At 39.5% G+C, this 17,350-nt stretch overlaps 1 protein-coding gene across 2 annotated transcripts in view; it reads left to right on the forward strand.

Moving 5' to 3' along the window:
• Plscr4 (phospholipid scramblase 4) overlaps positions 1-11,598 on the forward strand; it is a 36,142-nt gene extending 24,544 nt beyond the window's left edge. Inside the window, exons 4-9 of one of the 2 annotated variants that reach the window (XM_006511130.3) lie at positions 760-950; positions 1,906-1,948; positions 2,805-3,031; positions 6,679-6,840; positions 8,037-8,195; positions 8,845-11,598. In XM_006511130.3, the coding sequence (XP_006511193.1) occupies positions 760-950; positions 1,906-1,948; positions 2,805-3,031; positions 6,679-6,840; positions 8,037-8,195; positions 8,845-8,892 (830 nt within the window). In that variant the 3' untranslated portion in view covers positions 8,893-11,598. Of the gene's footprint in view, positions 1-726; positions 951-1,905; positions 1,949-2,804; positions 3,032-6,678; positions 6,841-8,036; positions 8,196-8,844 lie in introns of both variants that reach the window. The other variant, NM_178711.3, reaches the window with a different exon arrangement.
• Positions 11,599-17,350: the final 5,752 nt, after the last annotated feature.

The raw sequence follows: 17,350 nt of genomic DNA on the forward strand, positions 1-17,350 counted from the left end.
GAAAGGCTGGGGAGGTAGTATCTTTTCTTTGAGGTTTGCCGAGGTCATGAGAGTGAAACTGTTGGGGTGGACTTAGTGGTTTTTTTGAGAGATGACATGAGATTGATGACCTGGTTATCCATGAAGGGTGGCCACAAAGAGGGTGAGTGAGCACAGTCTAGATATGCAGCTGATCTTGGGGTTCCCAGCTTAAAGCCAGGGAAGGGAATAGTTGTTGAAACCACTCCACTTGTAGTAGTCTGATGAAGAAACAAAATGTAAGAAACTGATCCTGAGAGAAACTGCCTGAAGACCAGATGAAAGGACAAAGAGAACCGACTGAGCAGCCAACCCAGCAGAGATGGCTATGGGCCCCTTTGCAATAAGCTGCAAAATGACAGTAATAGTTGCATGTTAGACCTCGTGCTAATTGCATTAAAACCAATGGAATGCATTTATGATTCCCAAAGGAAAAGCCTCACACGGTGAGAGGCTGTCTTGTTTCTCAGTGTGTCGAACTGTATTTCTATATCTGTGAAATGGGCACTCTGACATCATAAGTTTTCAGAGTATCAGGTGAACTAATATGCCAACAGCTCCCTTAGTACCTGGTAGATATTTGGGTACACAGTCAGAGATCAGCAGGTCTACTTTCTTTAAAAACATGTTGCATGGTTATTTCCTCGTGTAAAAATTATATAACTTCTAATACACTAAACTGATATTTTCATCTGCTTGAGAACACAGGCCCTGCTGGACCAGTTGCCTCTCCTTCTGCAGGCTTGCCTATGGGATACTACATTCCCCAGCAGCCCGGTGCCATCCCCTTGTACCATCCCACTGGTGGCACCCATCCAATCCAGTACCAACCTGGCAAATATCCTGTGACGAATCAGCCTGCTCCCATAATGTGGATGGCAGGGCCAGCTCCTGTGCCCAACTGCCCTCCTGGTTTGGAATACTTAGCTCAGGTACTCTAATAGATCCAAAATATTTTCTATGAAGTATGACCATGGGGTTTAAGGACAGGGAGCAAGACGTTGGCTAGAGCAAACAGGGAGATAAGTCACTGACAGTAGAGGCAGGCGATGCAGGCGATGGTGGATTTGCAGGTAGACAGTGCATACAAGAATGCGTTCATAGGACACATTCATTCCTCTTGAAGCAACACAAATAACTGTAAAATTATTCAATATGGCTTTCTGAAAAAAATTAGAAAACTAAGAATGAGAGTCACTAACCTGATGCCATGCCACTTACTTACGAGCTAGAGAACGTATCCAAGGAGCTAAAGAGATCTGCAACCCTGTAGGTGGAACAACATTATGAACTAACCAGTACCCTGTAGCTCTTGTCTTTAGCTGCATATGTATCAAAAGATGGCCTAGTCGGCCATCACTGCAAAGAGAGACCCATTGGACACGCAAACTTTATATGCCCAAGTACAGGGGAATGCCAGGGCCAAAAAATGGGAATGGGTGGGTAGGGAAGTGGGGGTGGGGGAGAGTATGGGGGACTTTTGGGATAGCATTCTAAATGTAATTGAGGAAAATACGTAATAATAAAAAATATTTTAAAAAAAAAAGAAAAGAAAAACAGCTGGGCAATGGTGGCGCACGCCCTCAATCCCAGCACTTAGGAGGCAGAAACTGGCAAGTTTCTGAATTCGAGTCCAGCCTGGTCTACAGAGTGAGTTCCAGGACAATCAGGGATATACAGAGAAACCATGTCTCGAAAAAAGGAGAAAAAAGAAAAAGAAAAAATGAAAAACAAAATAAGAAGAGAAAACTAGACAAAGAGAGAGGATCATAGAATGTTCAGTCCATGGCTCCCTCTCAACATCTCAGACTCTCTTTAACACCCCTGAACCCCAAGCACATAATTCTGTCTTTCTGTCTTCTAATTGCTTTTGTTCTGTCCCCACAGTTGGACAACATACACGTTCTTCAGCATGTTGAGCCTCTGGAACGTATGTATAACTTTGTCCTGATTCACATTGTGTTTTGATTAGAGGTATTTTAATCAGATGGAAATTTGTATTACTTCATACCTAGTCCCTCATTTTATGTTGATGGCCTTTTCTAGTGATTCAGAGAGAGAAGACTATTCTCTGTTACTTTATATTCATAAAAGCAGTAGAGTGAATTATTATATAGAGTCTTATCTATTGCTATTCCATGCACTGATGATCTTTCATCTATGGACCCCTGGAAAGACGATCATAGTCAGGTGGCTTGGTTCTCAGCTCCCTGCAGGTCCCTTGTGCTCAAGGTAGGAGCTGGCTTTGGTCATTCTGAATTTATTTTCGTATTCACAAGTACCATGTCTCCAGTCATTTTGTCCATTTCATGAGCTGATTAAATCATAGTCTGATGTGTGATTCGTTAAACTGGTTTTATTATTAACATTTTCTGGATTCCAATATTTCAGGAACATTGTATTATCTATTACTTTTATGTGGGAAAACTGTGAAAATAATTTCATAAACCTAGCAAATGTTTGACATTTTGAGAATGCTTAATGGCTCACATGGTTGTATTTCACCTTTTCACCTGAAATTTTTAAAAATCTTTTTGGCTTTCAGCTCCAATCATACTACTATCACCACTACTACCACAAGTACTACAACTACTACTTCTCCTCCTCCTCTGTCTCCTTCGTCGTCTTTGTCGTCGTCTTCATTGTCGTCTTCATCGTTTTCATTGTCCTCCTTCTCTTCATCCTTCTTCTCCTTCCTTTATCTTCTTTCATTAAATAACGAAGGCTGTCTGAAGCCTGTCTCAGCTGGTTCTAACTTAAGATCCTTTTCTCATTCTAACTTTTAGTGATGACACGTTTTGAAACTAATAATAGATATGACATCAAGAACAACATAGACCAGATGGTCTATATCGTAACTGAAGACACAGATGACTTTACCAGGAATGCCTATCGGAACCTACGACCCTTTGTGCTCCGGGTCACTGACTGCCTGGGCCGAGAGATCATGACCATGCAGAGGCCTTTCCGATGCACCTGCTGTTGCTTCTGCTGCCCCTGTGCAAGACAAGAGGTCAGAGACCAGGGGTGGGATTCAGAGTTGCTTCCTGATCTGCCCTTGACACAATGGTTGGTCTTCTTCCTAAACATGAAGGAAAGCTTTCTAGCCCTACTGCTCAGAATGAAACTGAAACTAGGGGAGAGGAAGGAAGCTTAATTATATCACAAGACAGACCTTAACAGTTTTCCTCTCCTTATGTGCTAGATAGGTGGCAGGGCTGGGGTGGGAGCATCAAGTACAACTTGAGGCTGCTTTGGCAGTAGTTACTTTCTGATGAATTAGGTACTTATAGGGAAGGACAGTAATCATATGTTATACAATGGTATCAACATATTCCACAGATGACAAATGGGGAAGGACTTTTGATTGCAGGAGCCAATCACAGCCTACAGTTTTCTGCAAAAAAAAAAAAAAAAAAAAAAAAAAAAAAAAAGTCTTAAAAGTAGATGTAATGCCATCCAGAAGTACCCTGAAGATGGTAGAGTTAGACATACAGTGTGCATGCGCTGTGTTGTGGTTTGGTCTTTCTCGTGTGCCATAACGCAGGTCCAGAAAAAAGAATTGTTGCAGAAAACAAGCAAGCAATCAAGAAAAAAACAATAACAAACTTGTACATGTGTCCCAGTCTCTGTGAGGCCATGTGTCCTGAAGATGCTGTTCCCTTAGAGTCATTTATCACTCTTGGTTCTTAGAACATTTCTACCTCCTCTTCTGCATAGATCCTAAGACCTGAGATTGTAGGTGTAGATGGAGACATTCCATTTAGAGCTGAATGAACCCACATCCTTATCTCTGTATATTGGCCACTTGTGGGTCTCTGTGTTATTTCCCATCTGCTTCAAGAAGCTTTTCTGATGAGGGTCAAGTGAAGCGATGGGTATAGCAATAGGTCACTGAGAGTCATTTTATTGCTATGTTCTGTTAGCTCAGTAATAGTAGATTTTCTTCTATAAGCATGACCCGGGTTCTTGGCCACTTGAAATGGATCATGAAATATAATCACTGGTCATGAAGTATGATCTTCTTAATGAGTTCTTGAATTCAGTTTCCAGTATTTTCCTGAGAGGTTTCTGCCTAGTGTTCTGTGGGTTTCTTTTATGTTCTGCCATTATATGGTTTTGATACCAAGGGAACACACTACCTTTGCTCAGTTAATCTTGTTGGTTATTACTGTTCTGATTAAGTTATTTATATCTTCTTGATTTAATTTTTGCAGATGATATGCATTAAGCTGTTCGGAAAGTTTTCATAGCATTGCCTAAAGGTACTTTTGGATTACATTGGACTTTGTTTTAATTCCTCTCCCTTGTCTGTAATTTTGTTAAATTTTGCCCTCTTTTTATTTTGGCTCATGTGGCTAGGGATCTTTCAATCTTGTTCATCTTTTCAAAAATAAAGTATTTTAGTTGAGCTTGTGTATCTTTTTAAGTTATCAGTTTTCTGCCCTAATCTTTATAATTACTTACCATCTACCTCATTTTGACTGGGCTTGCTGTTAACTTTCCAGAACCTTTAAGTGACTCATTAGATTATTTGAGAGCTGACCTTTAACGGGGGCCTTCCCAGCTCCAACATTTCCCTTAGAACTGCCCCGTCTGCGTCCTGGTTATTTGAGAAGCTTTGTTGTTATTTCAACTTGAATGTATTATTATTTCAAGTTTCTCCTTGATTTCTTCAGTGATCCAGTGTTCATAGAAAGTGTGCGAGTACTGGTGTCATTTCTATAGTTTTCCTTCACGCTGTTTCTAGTTTTATTCTGTTGTGGTCTGACAGACTATAAGGAAGCGTCTCAATTCTCTGTATTTGTTAAGGCTTGCTTTGTGGCCCACAATGTCGCCAGTTTCATTACTACGGAAATGATCTCCATTAACAAACTTCCCACTCATCCTCGCTTTCACCACTAGTTTTTTGGCAGCCACTATTTCATTCTGAAGCTCTGCAGTTTGTTCCTCAAGGAAGTCATGAGAAGGGAAGCATCCAATGGTCACTTCCACAGCCTAGTACTTCACTAACGCGCAGCCTTGGGGAGTATTTTAAAGTCTCATAGGCTTAAACATTTATGAAATTTTGGTTCTAAGGAACTATCAAATTTAATCCTTTGTACAGGTACAATTATATACATTTGAATAATATATATGAATAGTGTGTGTGTGTGTGTGTGTGTGTGTGTAATGGCTCTGACAATGTCCAATGCTGTATAAAATCCATTCCCAACAGCCTTCTGAAAGTGCAGAAGAAAGCAGGACAGCAATGACCCTTTCACGCTGGACTTCTTAAAGAAAGAATTTAGTCTATATAACTCTTGTTATTAAAAGAGGGCTCACGACTTTAATCCCAGCACTCGGGAGGCAGCAGCAGACAGATTTCTGAGTTCGAGGCCAGCTTGGTCTACAAAGTGAGTTCCAGTACAGCCAGGGCTATACAGAGAAACCTTGTCTTGAAAAACAAAAACAAAACTAAAAAGAGAGCGAGAAAGAGAGAGAGAGAGAGAGAGAGAGAGAGAGAGAGAGAGAGAGAGAGAGAGAGAAGGTCTCATCTTTTATAAAATTTTAATGTACAGATAATTAAATATAACAGGATAGTGGACAATATTTTAAAATCTTTAATAAAATGCAGTTATCTACCTCTACACAGAGGTTTTTAACTGTGACAGCACAGCACCCCACCCCATCGGCAATTGTACTTTCTGTGCTTTTAACTACTGTAGACAACTGTAGTCTGAAATGCCAACGGCAAGTTCCAGAAATAAGCAAGTCATAAGCTGAATGGGGAATTCTGGAACATGAATTATTCTTTTGTGCAGAGTGTCAAAGGTGTACATGCCATGCACGCAGTGGCAGTTGAAAGGGGACATTCACATGATTTCTACTATAAGACAGAGTGTTGGAACTGTTCTTTTGTTAGTTCTGTACAGTGACTAATTGATAGATTAAACTTTGCTAGAGCATGTGTTTATTGTAAATCATGCTAAATATTGAGTTCAGAACCCTTTGTACTTGAGGAGACTACTAATGCCTTGGAACACATTCGCCTCAAAGGTGGAAGCGGGGGGCAGTCTTACAGTTTTCACAATGCTTCATTCTCTTGTGTTTTTGTTTTGTTATAGTTGTGTGTAGGAGATTTAGGTTTTCTGGTTAAGATTTTTTTTTAAGTTAACTGGTCACACCTAATGGAGTTAGAAAACATGAGGGTCCTAGATGAAACAAAGGTCATTATTGTGGCCAGCCACATGAGTACCAGTACATTCATTTAGGGTCTTCTTTGCCTCAAGTCCTTCAGGGTTGGCTGGGAGAGGTGGTGTATTTGTCCAGACACTGCTGTGTGTCCTGAGAGAAGCACTGAGATTAGATAACTGAAATATTATATCAAGCAATTGAGTGGGTAATTAAGCCTGTTCTTTGTCCCACAGTGAAACATGACCTCACCTCTTTCGAGTGCTTTCTGAAAGACAACCCTGCAAACGGCCCCCAGGGAAACACAAGTCTTTCCTTCCCAACATTTATTCTCCTTGCCCTTGAATGACTAAGAACATATCCAGATGTGTGCATGCATGAATTGGGGGGGGGGGGGGCGGCATATGTGTGTACGTGCGTGTGAGTGACACTGGTGTGCATTGTGCACAAAAAGCATCCGAACCACTGTCACTGTTTCGTACGCAGCTGGAAGTGCAATGTCCTCCTGGGGTCACCATTGGCTTTGTTGCAGAACACTGGAACTTGTGCAGAGCCTCTTATAGCATCCAGAATGAGAAGAAAGAGAGTATGATGAGAGTGAGGGGTCCGTGTGCAACCTACGGCTGTGGCTCCGATTCTGTTTTTGAGGTAAATATATGTCCAAATGGGGCTTCTGCTCTCCTCACTTCTGCGTTCTACATCAGACCCTGCCATGCTCTTCAGTGGATTTTCATGTGAGTCAGTCAGGTACTAAGAAGAAAGAATTACTTATGAGTTGGCATCAACCCTTTGCACGTGGTTCCTCATGGTTACTTGACGTTTTTCAAAATGTGAGTGGCGTTGCCTTTTTAGAACCATTTTATCCCCATTTAGAACATGAAAACTTTTGGGAATAAACAGCCTGGCTGTATCAATTTATTCTTGGTGTATGTCATCTCTTTCCTTGCTAATGATTTCTAGAATGCATACATGTATTTTGAAATGCAAAAGTCCAAGGAATGTAGCCCTTAGTACATTCATAGGGGCATGGATATAATGAACGATAGGGTTATGTTATAACATTTTCTCAATCAAGGTCATTTGATTTTGCATTTATCCCAGGAATGTTAGAAAAGAAGCCCTGAGGTTTGGGAGATAGGGAGCTTGCTCTAATTCCTTTAAAACGGTGAGGCTTGGGATACACTAAACTTATTCCTTCTCCCATTTCCTATGATAACAGAAAGCTTTCCTTAGTTTTTATTTCATATCACTGTGAAATGAAACATTGCTCACTTGTTAATAGCATTGTAGAAAATAACAAACCACATTCCTGGTGTGGGCTGTGTGCGATCATTTCATTGTGAGTAATATTGGCAGCTGTGTTTGGGGTATTTCTACTGAGTTCAGTGTCAGTGTCTCTCTTTTTAACGCTGGAGCCCATTTTTAAACCATGCTCTGCTAAGATAGGGTGGGAATGGCCCACAAAGGCTTGAGTGAGTGGTCTGCAGTGTATAGTACAGACCTCTTAGTTTTGCTTATAGGTTCCCTTGGTTGGAAGTGACTTTGTATTCCCAAATTCTCTTCCTCTGCTACAGAAAAGAATTTAATTACCAATTCAAACTGTACCTATTGATAGAAATCCCCAAAGGATATTTAAGGATTAGGAAAGTTCACTAGGTTAAAGATTTTAAGGTATATCTCAGCTCAGTTACTTAACAGTTTCAAGACACTTAACACAAAAGTTTCTTGTCTGAAATTATGTTCGTTCCTGCATTATATAGGATCACTGCACGAACTGCTTCTAAGAAAGGGGCAGAGCCACATCCCCTGATGCTTTTCATAAAGCCCTGTTCTTGGCATTGCAGATCAACTCTCTAGATGGCGTGTCTAACATCGGCAGTATTATAAGGAAGTGGAATGGCTTTTTATCAACGATGGTAAATGCTGACCACTTTGAGATTCGCTTCCCTTTGGCCCTGGATGTGAAGATGAAAGCAATGATTTTCGGCTCTTGCTTCCTCATTGTAAGCCCTTCTCTGTGGCATTGAGAGAATCATTCCTTATGATGGGAAGCAGTATTCTATAGCAGAAAATTCATTTTGAAACCTGGCCAGCTTCTGTCTGTGCCATTTCTAGGCCCACGGTTGGCACTGGGTGACTGATTTTACTCATTTGTAGCAGGGACAAAAATAATGACCTTTCTAGGGTGACCTTTCTTAGCTGTGTAAAGTCGGCTGGGGCACACCTGGAAGGTGGCAGGTAGACAGTGGGTGCAGTTGGCTTTGTTTCCTATTGGTTATCATTCTCACTACTTTAAAACAGCTGTCCTGTGAAAATCAATATAATAAAGTAACTAGAAAGCAGCTGCCCCCTTTTTTTTTCTCTTGCATGCCAACTGCAGTCATGCTCACTGGTGTTCCATCCTCCTTCGGCTTCCCTGAGCTTTTCCATCAGTTAATGATAACATTTTAATTGGTGCTGAATATGAAAAGCTTATTATCTGCCTGCATTCTCACACATTAGCTGAACTCATAAATATTTCATTAGATTTATTTACCGGAATAGGATATTCTCATGATAAATTGCGAAGGCTATTAAATGCATTAATATAATTATTTCTATCTATCTGCCAACCATCTCTCAATCTAAATATAATTCCTTCTCCAATTTCAGGACTTCATGTACTTTGAACGACCTCCTCCGCGACGTATGTCAAGATAGAGGATCAAACAAATCATCAATTGAAAAAAAATGAGTAATTTGCATTCAGCTTATGTATAGCTTTCTGTTATTAGCACATATATTTCTCTGGCTTGACATGTGTCTCAGTTGAGTATTTAGCTTCTTGAGGCACTAGGTTATTCTGAAATCTCTACTCCATTAGCCAAATAAACATATACAGATACAAGCATTACAGCTATAGGCATGTGAGCTATGGGAAAGTGAAACCCTTGGTTCTCAACTTGACAGGTCACAACACATCTTCTGTACCTGTCCCTTTCTTCTTCATTAGGAAAAACTTGATTCCAGGTGAGAGGACTGCTACTCTTAGTCTTCATCTTTAGGAGCCAAAAAGTGCACAGAAATAATGTGCTTTAATGTGCTCAGAAAATGTTTTGTGTGTGTGTGTGTGTCTGTGTGCACCAGAACATCATTCTGCAACATGCATACAAGTTCCTAAAGTTCTCAGTGGGGAATTTTATTTTATTACAAAATAAAATGTATTCTCTTTATAGGCAGTTTATATTTTCTATGCATATTTCTTCATACCCTCAACTGGGCAATGTGGAGCTACCTGTATATGAAGGTAGGATGAGGGTACCAGGGAAAGTTGATCAGAGCTACAGCCAAATAAGTTCTTGGCATCTTACACATGTTGTGTGTTTGCTTACTCAGCAGAATTAGTGTGGACTCTCGTATTTACACTTGCCTTTTATCTAACTGTTTATACTGATGTCTGGAATTACCTATTGTATTTTTGTATCTCACTTGCTATTTTTTTTTTTCGAAATCCATCTAATGACCAGGATGTCCTTGTGACCAACAGTTTATTAAAGCTGAATATGTAAATCCTGTCATTGCTTTAATACTGGTGACGCTTTGCGTGGTAAACAACTCATTATATGCAATCAGTAAGAAGACACAGTAAATTTGTTGCTTCCATATTTTCTCCAGATTATCAATGAGGACTATGGAAGACCAGCAGACTTGTACTAAGGACAGTGTATGTATGAATCACTGATTTAATTAATGAGTTTCATGCCTTTGCTGTCGACCTACACATAGATGCTGTATGGGTTTTTTTTTTAATGGATATATTCTCTTAGAGTTTATTTAAAAAGGATTAAGTGCTCTTGGGTTGAATTATCCTGAGAGAAGAGATGTAGCCAACAGGCCTTTTTGAAATAGCAGGTGCTTCAGCTTTAATTATACTAATGTTTTTATGAGAAAGATTGTTCTCCTCAGTTATCTACTTGCTGCTGTTGAGTTTTTATTTAAAAAAAATCATGAGTTCTTGACTAAAAACTACCTTAAATGTTAAAATGTACCTCTAATTTTAACTAGACATACATGATTTCTGTATGACATCTTGTATTTTGCATATAAACCAGATAAACAGAATTCTGAGAGCTCACGTATAAGCCTGTCCTTTGCCCACCCACACCCCATTCTAGCACTTTGCATCACGTTGATAGTGAAAGTCAGAATGCTTCATATTTCTGTGCTCCATACTTCAGTGTTCATGATGCTAATACTTCTCTAACAGCAGAATTCTTTAACATAAGTCATGCAATTTCTGTAACGCAGTAGAATTTCACTGTATCAAGACAGCCTACTTAACTAAAAAATAAACAACTTGTTTTCTAAAAGATCAGTGTTTTCTTGTTTTCTCAGGTTTCTTAGACTTTTAAATAAATATGTGATAGAACTAATAGTAAGATGGTATTTTATCTTATTTTCTGAAATTATTCATGACTGAATCTGAATGCTTTCTAGAGAGATTTTTAGGGAATTTCTTATCTACTGAGCAAGCTGTTTGCATTCTTGTATAGATTTACTAATAAATCAATTACACAAGTGCAGTAACAATTACAAGTAGAATAATAACTAACATTTCTTTTGAATATATTTTCAATAATTTGATAATTTTATAAGTGTATTTTTATCATGTTCACCTTAACCCTTCCCACTAACTTTGCCTAAGTCCACTTCCACATCCCTGCACCCCTGCTTCAGACCCACTTTGATTTTGTACTTGTATAGTTTTTACACTTGTTTTGTTATATTGACAATTTCATATGAGTTCTATATTTTAATATTTCTACCTCATATTCTCTCCAACAATTTCCTTGTTCTTCCCTCTCCTCAAATACATAAGCTCTTCTTTAGTCAACGGACACACTCACACACAGCTTGATAAGTCCAGTTAGCATTGTTCTTATGTGTATGATCAACCACTAAGAATTGGATAATGTATTAGGGGCTATTAATTGAGAGAAGCTCTTCGTCTATTGGAGAGGTCCTATGAGACTTCCCCCTTCCAGGCAGCAGTGTCCATTAGTATTTGCCATTGTACAGGTTTATTTAGAAGACCGTGTTATGATCTCTAGGGTGCTCCCTGCCATGGATAGAAAATATCTCACTTCAAACCTTGCTCTCCTGTGGTTTGTACAATCTTTCTACCCGTCTTCAGAGATGTTCCCTGTGTTGTAGCTCTATCATTTGAAGATGGACTCCCCATGGTCAGTTCTCTGAATAGTTGTCTTCTTCCAGAACAGCCTTTATTTGTTGCTTCTTTGGCAAGTGTATGTATTAGTTTCTATTTGCTTAAAATTCTCTTCACACTTGTATCAAAGGAGCTTCTTTTCTTTTTTTTTTTTTAAGATTTTCATATGTGAGTAATAAATTTGCATCATTTCCACCATCTTCCCACCCTTCTCTTATTTCCTTGTCTCTCCTATTCCACATTTACAACACAGTTCCTATGCCTAAGACTCAGGGAACATCACAGAAGATGAGGCCAAAAGATAACACAAGCCAAAGGACATCTGCTATGATATATTGTCTTCTGAAAGAAAAAACAGATAAAGAAGAAAACATAAAATTTAGATGTTAGGACAAGGGCTGGGATGACTTTGGGGAAGATATGGAAGTAAATATGATCACAATAGTCATATGATCAAAATTCTTTTAAAAAGTTATTAAAATATTATTTTTGAGACTCTTCTTTGAGAGACGAGAGCTACACTTATCTCTGATATTAAGATAAATCCTTAGGGTGCAAGTGGGAATTATACTCCTTTAAGAAAATGGCTGTCACAGGTCCTCCTTTAGAGTCTACAACATCACCATCCGTGGGTTATCGGTTAGGGCATGAATCCCTTCCTATTAAGCAGGATTTAAATCTAATTAGACAGCTATTGGTTACTCCAGGGATATAAGTGCCACTATTGTAACCTTGGGTATATTTTACCATTCTGGTCATTGTTATAGTTTGTATACATTACAGCTGTGTCTTAGAGTTTCTATTTCTGTGACAAAGCACCACAATCAAAAGCCACTTGGGTTTCTTTCACTTAGACTTCTACTTCACAGTCCATGGAAGTCAAGACAGGAACTTAGACGCATGAACTGAAGCAGAGACCATGGAGGAGCGCTGCTTACTAGCTTGCTTTTTGTGGCTTCCTCAGCCTTCTTTCTTATATTTTTTGGTTGTGAGCCTAGCCTTTAATGGCTGAGCCATCTCTCCAGCCCATCAGCCTGCTTTCTTATTCAAGATCCAAGATCACTGTCCAAGGCATGGCACTGCCTCCAAGTGAGATGAACCTTCTCATATCATTAATTAAGAAAATGCTTGCTGTGTGTGGTGGTGCACGCCTTTAATCCCAGCACTTGGGAGGCAGAGGTAGGTGGATTTCTGAGTTCAAGGCCAGCCTGATCTACAGTGTGAGTTCCAGGACAGCCAGGGCTATACAGAGAAAACCTGTCTCGAAGCAAAACAAAACAAAACAAAACAAAACAAAACAAAACAAAACAAAACAAACAACAAACAACAAAAAACAAAAGAAAAGAAAAGAAAAGAAAAGAAAAGAAAAGAAAAGAAAAGAAAAGAAAAGAAAAGAAAAGGCTCTACAATCTTGCTGGCAGGCAATTTCTCAACTGAAACTCCTTTCCAAATGACTGTGCCTTGTGTCAAGTTCACAAACATCAAGCCAGCACATGATGAGTATGACTATTGGTTAGTTCTCTGCCCTCTGCTCCCCTCCCCCAGGATTGTATAGCACCTTTGGATACTTTGAAAGCTAGTCCTCCAGAAGGAAGCTTCCAAGTTGGTTCCACCTCAATTCCTCCAAGTTGTCTGTCCTAAGTGCATAGTGTGTTCAGCAACAGTGTTTATCTTCTTTTTCTGGAAGACAGCCAAAGGCAACAGTGCCCTAGTTGGCTTGGTTGTCACCTTGATACAAGATAGAGTAGCTGACAAGAAAACCACAATTGAAAAAATGTCTTTGTAAGATTGTCTCGCTGGCAAGCTTCTTAATTATTGGATGGGGAAGGTCCCAGGCCATTTTAAGTGGTACCACCACTGGGCAGGTAGTCACCATCTATTCATCAGCTGATGGACTATGTAGATTGTTTCTATTTCCTACCTAATCCAAGTAGAGGACAGTGAAAATGGTTGAGCAAGTATCTTTAGAGCAGGATACCCAGTCCTTTGGGCACATGATAAGGACGAGTATAGGAGGGACATAGAGGAAATTTGCATTTCACTTTATGAGTATTTTCTATGGAGCTTTACACCACTTTACAGTCCCAGCAACAGTGAACGAGGTCCCTCCTTTCCACACAGCCTTCAGTATTTGCTCTTAGTTATTTTCTTGATCTAGACTGGGATAAGATGAAATCTTTAATTTTCACTTCATTAATTTGCTAAGGATGTTGAACATTTTTGACATATTTCTGGTCCATTTGTATTTCTTCTGAGAACTCCTTAGATTTATTTTTTTCCCTTTTATGGTAAATGGGGTTTTCTCTCACATAATATATCCTGGTGATGCTTTCCCCTTCCTTTATTCTGCGCAGTTCCTCCTCCCTACCCCTCCCATCTGGATACACTCCCTTTCTGTCTCTCATTAGAGACAATATATCTAAAAGTGGTATTATATGATAAAATAAGACAAATAGAAGGGGGAAAGCCCAAGAGAGGGCACAAGAATCAGAAACCCATTCATTCACGTACTCAGAAATCTCATAAATGCAATAAACTAAAAGCCATAACGTTTATACAGGCGACCAGCACAGACTTTGCAGGTCCCGTGCATCCATCTCAGTCTCTGAGAATTCATTAAGCTGTGATTGCATTGATTTAAAGGGCCTTGTTTTCTTTGTGTCCTCCAATCTCTGTGGTTCATACACTCTTTCTGTCTCCACTTCCATGGGGCTCCCTGAACCCTAAGGGGAAGAATTTGATGGAGACATCCCCTTTAGGGTTGAGTGTACCACTGTCTCTCATTCTCTGCATATTATCTGGCCATGAGTCTCTGTATGTATGTCCATTCACAGCAGGATGACAGTTCTGTGATAATAGCTGGGTAAGGCACTGATCTATGAGTATAGCAAAATGTCATTAGGGGTTATTTTATTGATACTTTAAAATAAAAAAAGAACAATAGGATTTGAACTAGGTCCTTGAACTCTCTAGTTTTAGGTTGTTGGTCACCCAGGTAGGTCAGCTGCAAGTTCCATCTCTTGAAATGTGCCTTAAGTCAAAGGAGATATCTGTTGGTTATTCCCATAAGCATTGGACCACTAGCATGTCCTGCAGGCAGGACACCATTGCAGTTCAAAATGTTTCTCCCTCATCAATTTTTGAATTAGGACATTTGTTTCCTTGGCTTAAAAAAAATCCTTTATTGTATGTACTGCTGGAAAATATTTTCTCCCACTCTGTGCACTTCCTATTTATTGTTGTACCCATGCTTCTCCTCCCAGAGCTTTCCACCTCCCTACCCAACTTCAACTTCATATCCATCTTTTTATTTACACTTTAAATGACCTATTATCCAATTTATGTTGCCCATGCCATCCTTGGTGTGGGGCTATTCACTAGAGTATAGTTGACCTGCTAGAGGCCATACCCTTAATGAAAATTGAATCTCTTTCCTGGCAGAGATCAACTGTCCATAACAACTCGGGTGTTCCACTCCAGGCTAGAATGTTAACTGATTTGATCTAGTATGGGTCTTGTACAGTCCATCACAATTGCTGTGAATTCATCAGTGTAGTAGTTCTGTCATGCCAGAAGACACTGTTTGGCTCCATTTTCCCTAACCTTCCACTCTCATACTAGTTCTGTTCCCTCTTTTGTGATGGTCCTTAAGCCATGGGAGGAACGTCTCATCTATGGCAGAGCATTCCACTGAAACTTAATCTCCCTTGAACCTTTTCCCATAACTCACAGTGCATTTCCCATGTGCCTCTAGGCCTCTCTTCTATGCAAATCTCATACACGAGAGAAGCGAAGTGATACATCCATTCAAAGTGGGGGTGAGTAATGTGGTACCCGGCATCACCAGGCATGGTTAAGAGGAGCATGTGCTCAATGTCCCATCAATATTTGAGAAAGACGAAAAAATATCATATGTTTGTGAAGTATTATTAGAGTAGCCACTAAGCATAGGTCAATCCTTTCATTCTTTTATCCCATCAATAATCATTTAATTGATTATCTACTAAATTTAGGCACTGAACTGAAAAGCAAATGGAAGCACACACACAAAAACAATACCTAACTACTACTGTTTACAATGGTTTTTGGTTAAGATAGATCTTTAGAACACACATCTCTATTAACTGCAGTAGACACTGGCCCTTTGAAGTACTGATACAAGGATGTACTGCTGCGACTGTGCCATATAATACACTACTGCCCCAACCAAATTATTAAGGCTGTCTGTATCACATGGCAGAGAAAGCATCTGGAAGTGCGGATAAATTATGCAGCCACACGTGTGTGCAACTGGATTCCATTGTAGTTACCATTTTAAAAGTCAATCTGAGCCGGGCAGTGGTGGCTCATGCCTTTAATCCCAGCACTTGGGAGGCAGAGGCAGGTGGATTTCTGAGTTCGAGGCCAGCCTGGTCTACAGAGTGAGTTCCAGGACAGCCAGGACTGCACAGAGAAACCCTGTCTCAAAAAACCAAAAAAAAAAAAAAAAATAGACTGGCTATTTGTCATAGTAATGCATGAAGCCCAGACACTGTCTAGCTTATTTAATATGGTTCATTAGGAAGCTTTTGTTATTCGATAGTGACCCATGTCATTGATGAAAATAGACCTGTTTGATAGGCACTATGAGACTTTTGCTGTAGGGTGGAGAAGACCAAGTTGAGAATTCTGCAAATGTTTACACATTTTACTGTCTACACAAGGTTACACCTTAACCACTGTGCTCTGTTCTGGGTAGTGTTTTGACAATTTTCACATTAATGGCATATAAAAAAACAGAAAGAGAACAGAGGGGCAGCATGTGTTCATGTGGTTTGAAATGCTAGAATACAGTTGGGAAGGGCTTGGGGCACAGAGGAGGCCTGTGTGAGGTGTGCTTTCCTCAGAGTTCAGTTTCCTTCCTATTAGTGCCCCAGGGGTACCAAATGAACACCCTTCCTGTGACAACATATGTTTCTAAATATGAAATCCTAAACAATGAGGAGAATATGTGGTTTTTAATTTCTCCAAAAGTAATTTAATTTTTCCTTTCTATAGTATGAGTGACAATAAGATATTATTAATTAGACATAATTAATATAAAATATTACATATAAATACAATATTTATAATATAATATGATATGGTATAATATAATACAATATATTCATCATACATAATTGCCTTTGTGGCCACTTAGCAATGGATGAATTTCACCCTTTGTACCAGTGTGTACCTCTAGGGCTTTCTGTTTTGTTGGTGAGTCTGTGTTCTAAAACCACACCTTGGTAAGCTCAAGGCTGACCACCAGCCTCATTCTGGATAGTGAATCAGAGATAGGGTAAATTTTACTCAATTTGTTAAAACGGACTGTAGAAACCCGTGCAGCCTCTCTTCATAGTCAGGCATTGAGATTGCTTCTCACTTTTAGCCTCTACTAAACCCTTACTCTTCCAGATGTGAACTGCACTTTGCCGTCAATATGTTTGGTTCATACTACAACCAGACTTTCTAGGCTTCTGCCAGTAAGAGAATTTTAAGATTATTTAGCTTGCAATTGTAGCAGCATAGAAAGAAACTGTTTTTAAAAACAGCGTGAAGTTCCCGATATATAGGGAAAGTTCTATAACATAAGCATCAAACCATTGCACTGTGTCCGCAGATTATTGCACTATGTGAGTTCTGTTTCGATTTGAGAGAGCGTCATCTTTGTAGCCATCACATGATTATATTGTAGATTGTCTTTAAATGCTTAAAATTTCTAGTATTGCTGTTGAAAAGGTTGTTAATGCTGAAACATAACTCTCATCTCAAAGGGAACAAGAAGTTGTTGGTTCTGGACTGTGACCACAGATTTAGTAACCCCGAATTCCTTGTTCAGTGCTGAAGCATTTTCATGGGGCTTTACAGCAGCAAGAACATCATAAATCTAATCTTCTCCAGCCACACTGGTGGGGACATCAGAGAGGCAGG

The sequence above is a fragment of the Mus musculus genome, chromosome 9, assembly GCF_000001635.26.
Source record: "Mus musculus strain C57BL/6J chromosome 9, GRCm38.p6 C57BL/6J".
Lineage (NCBI taxonomy): Eukaryota > Metazoa > Chordata > Mammalia > Rodentia > Muridae > Mus > Mus musculus.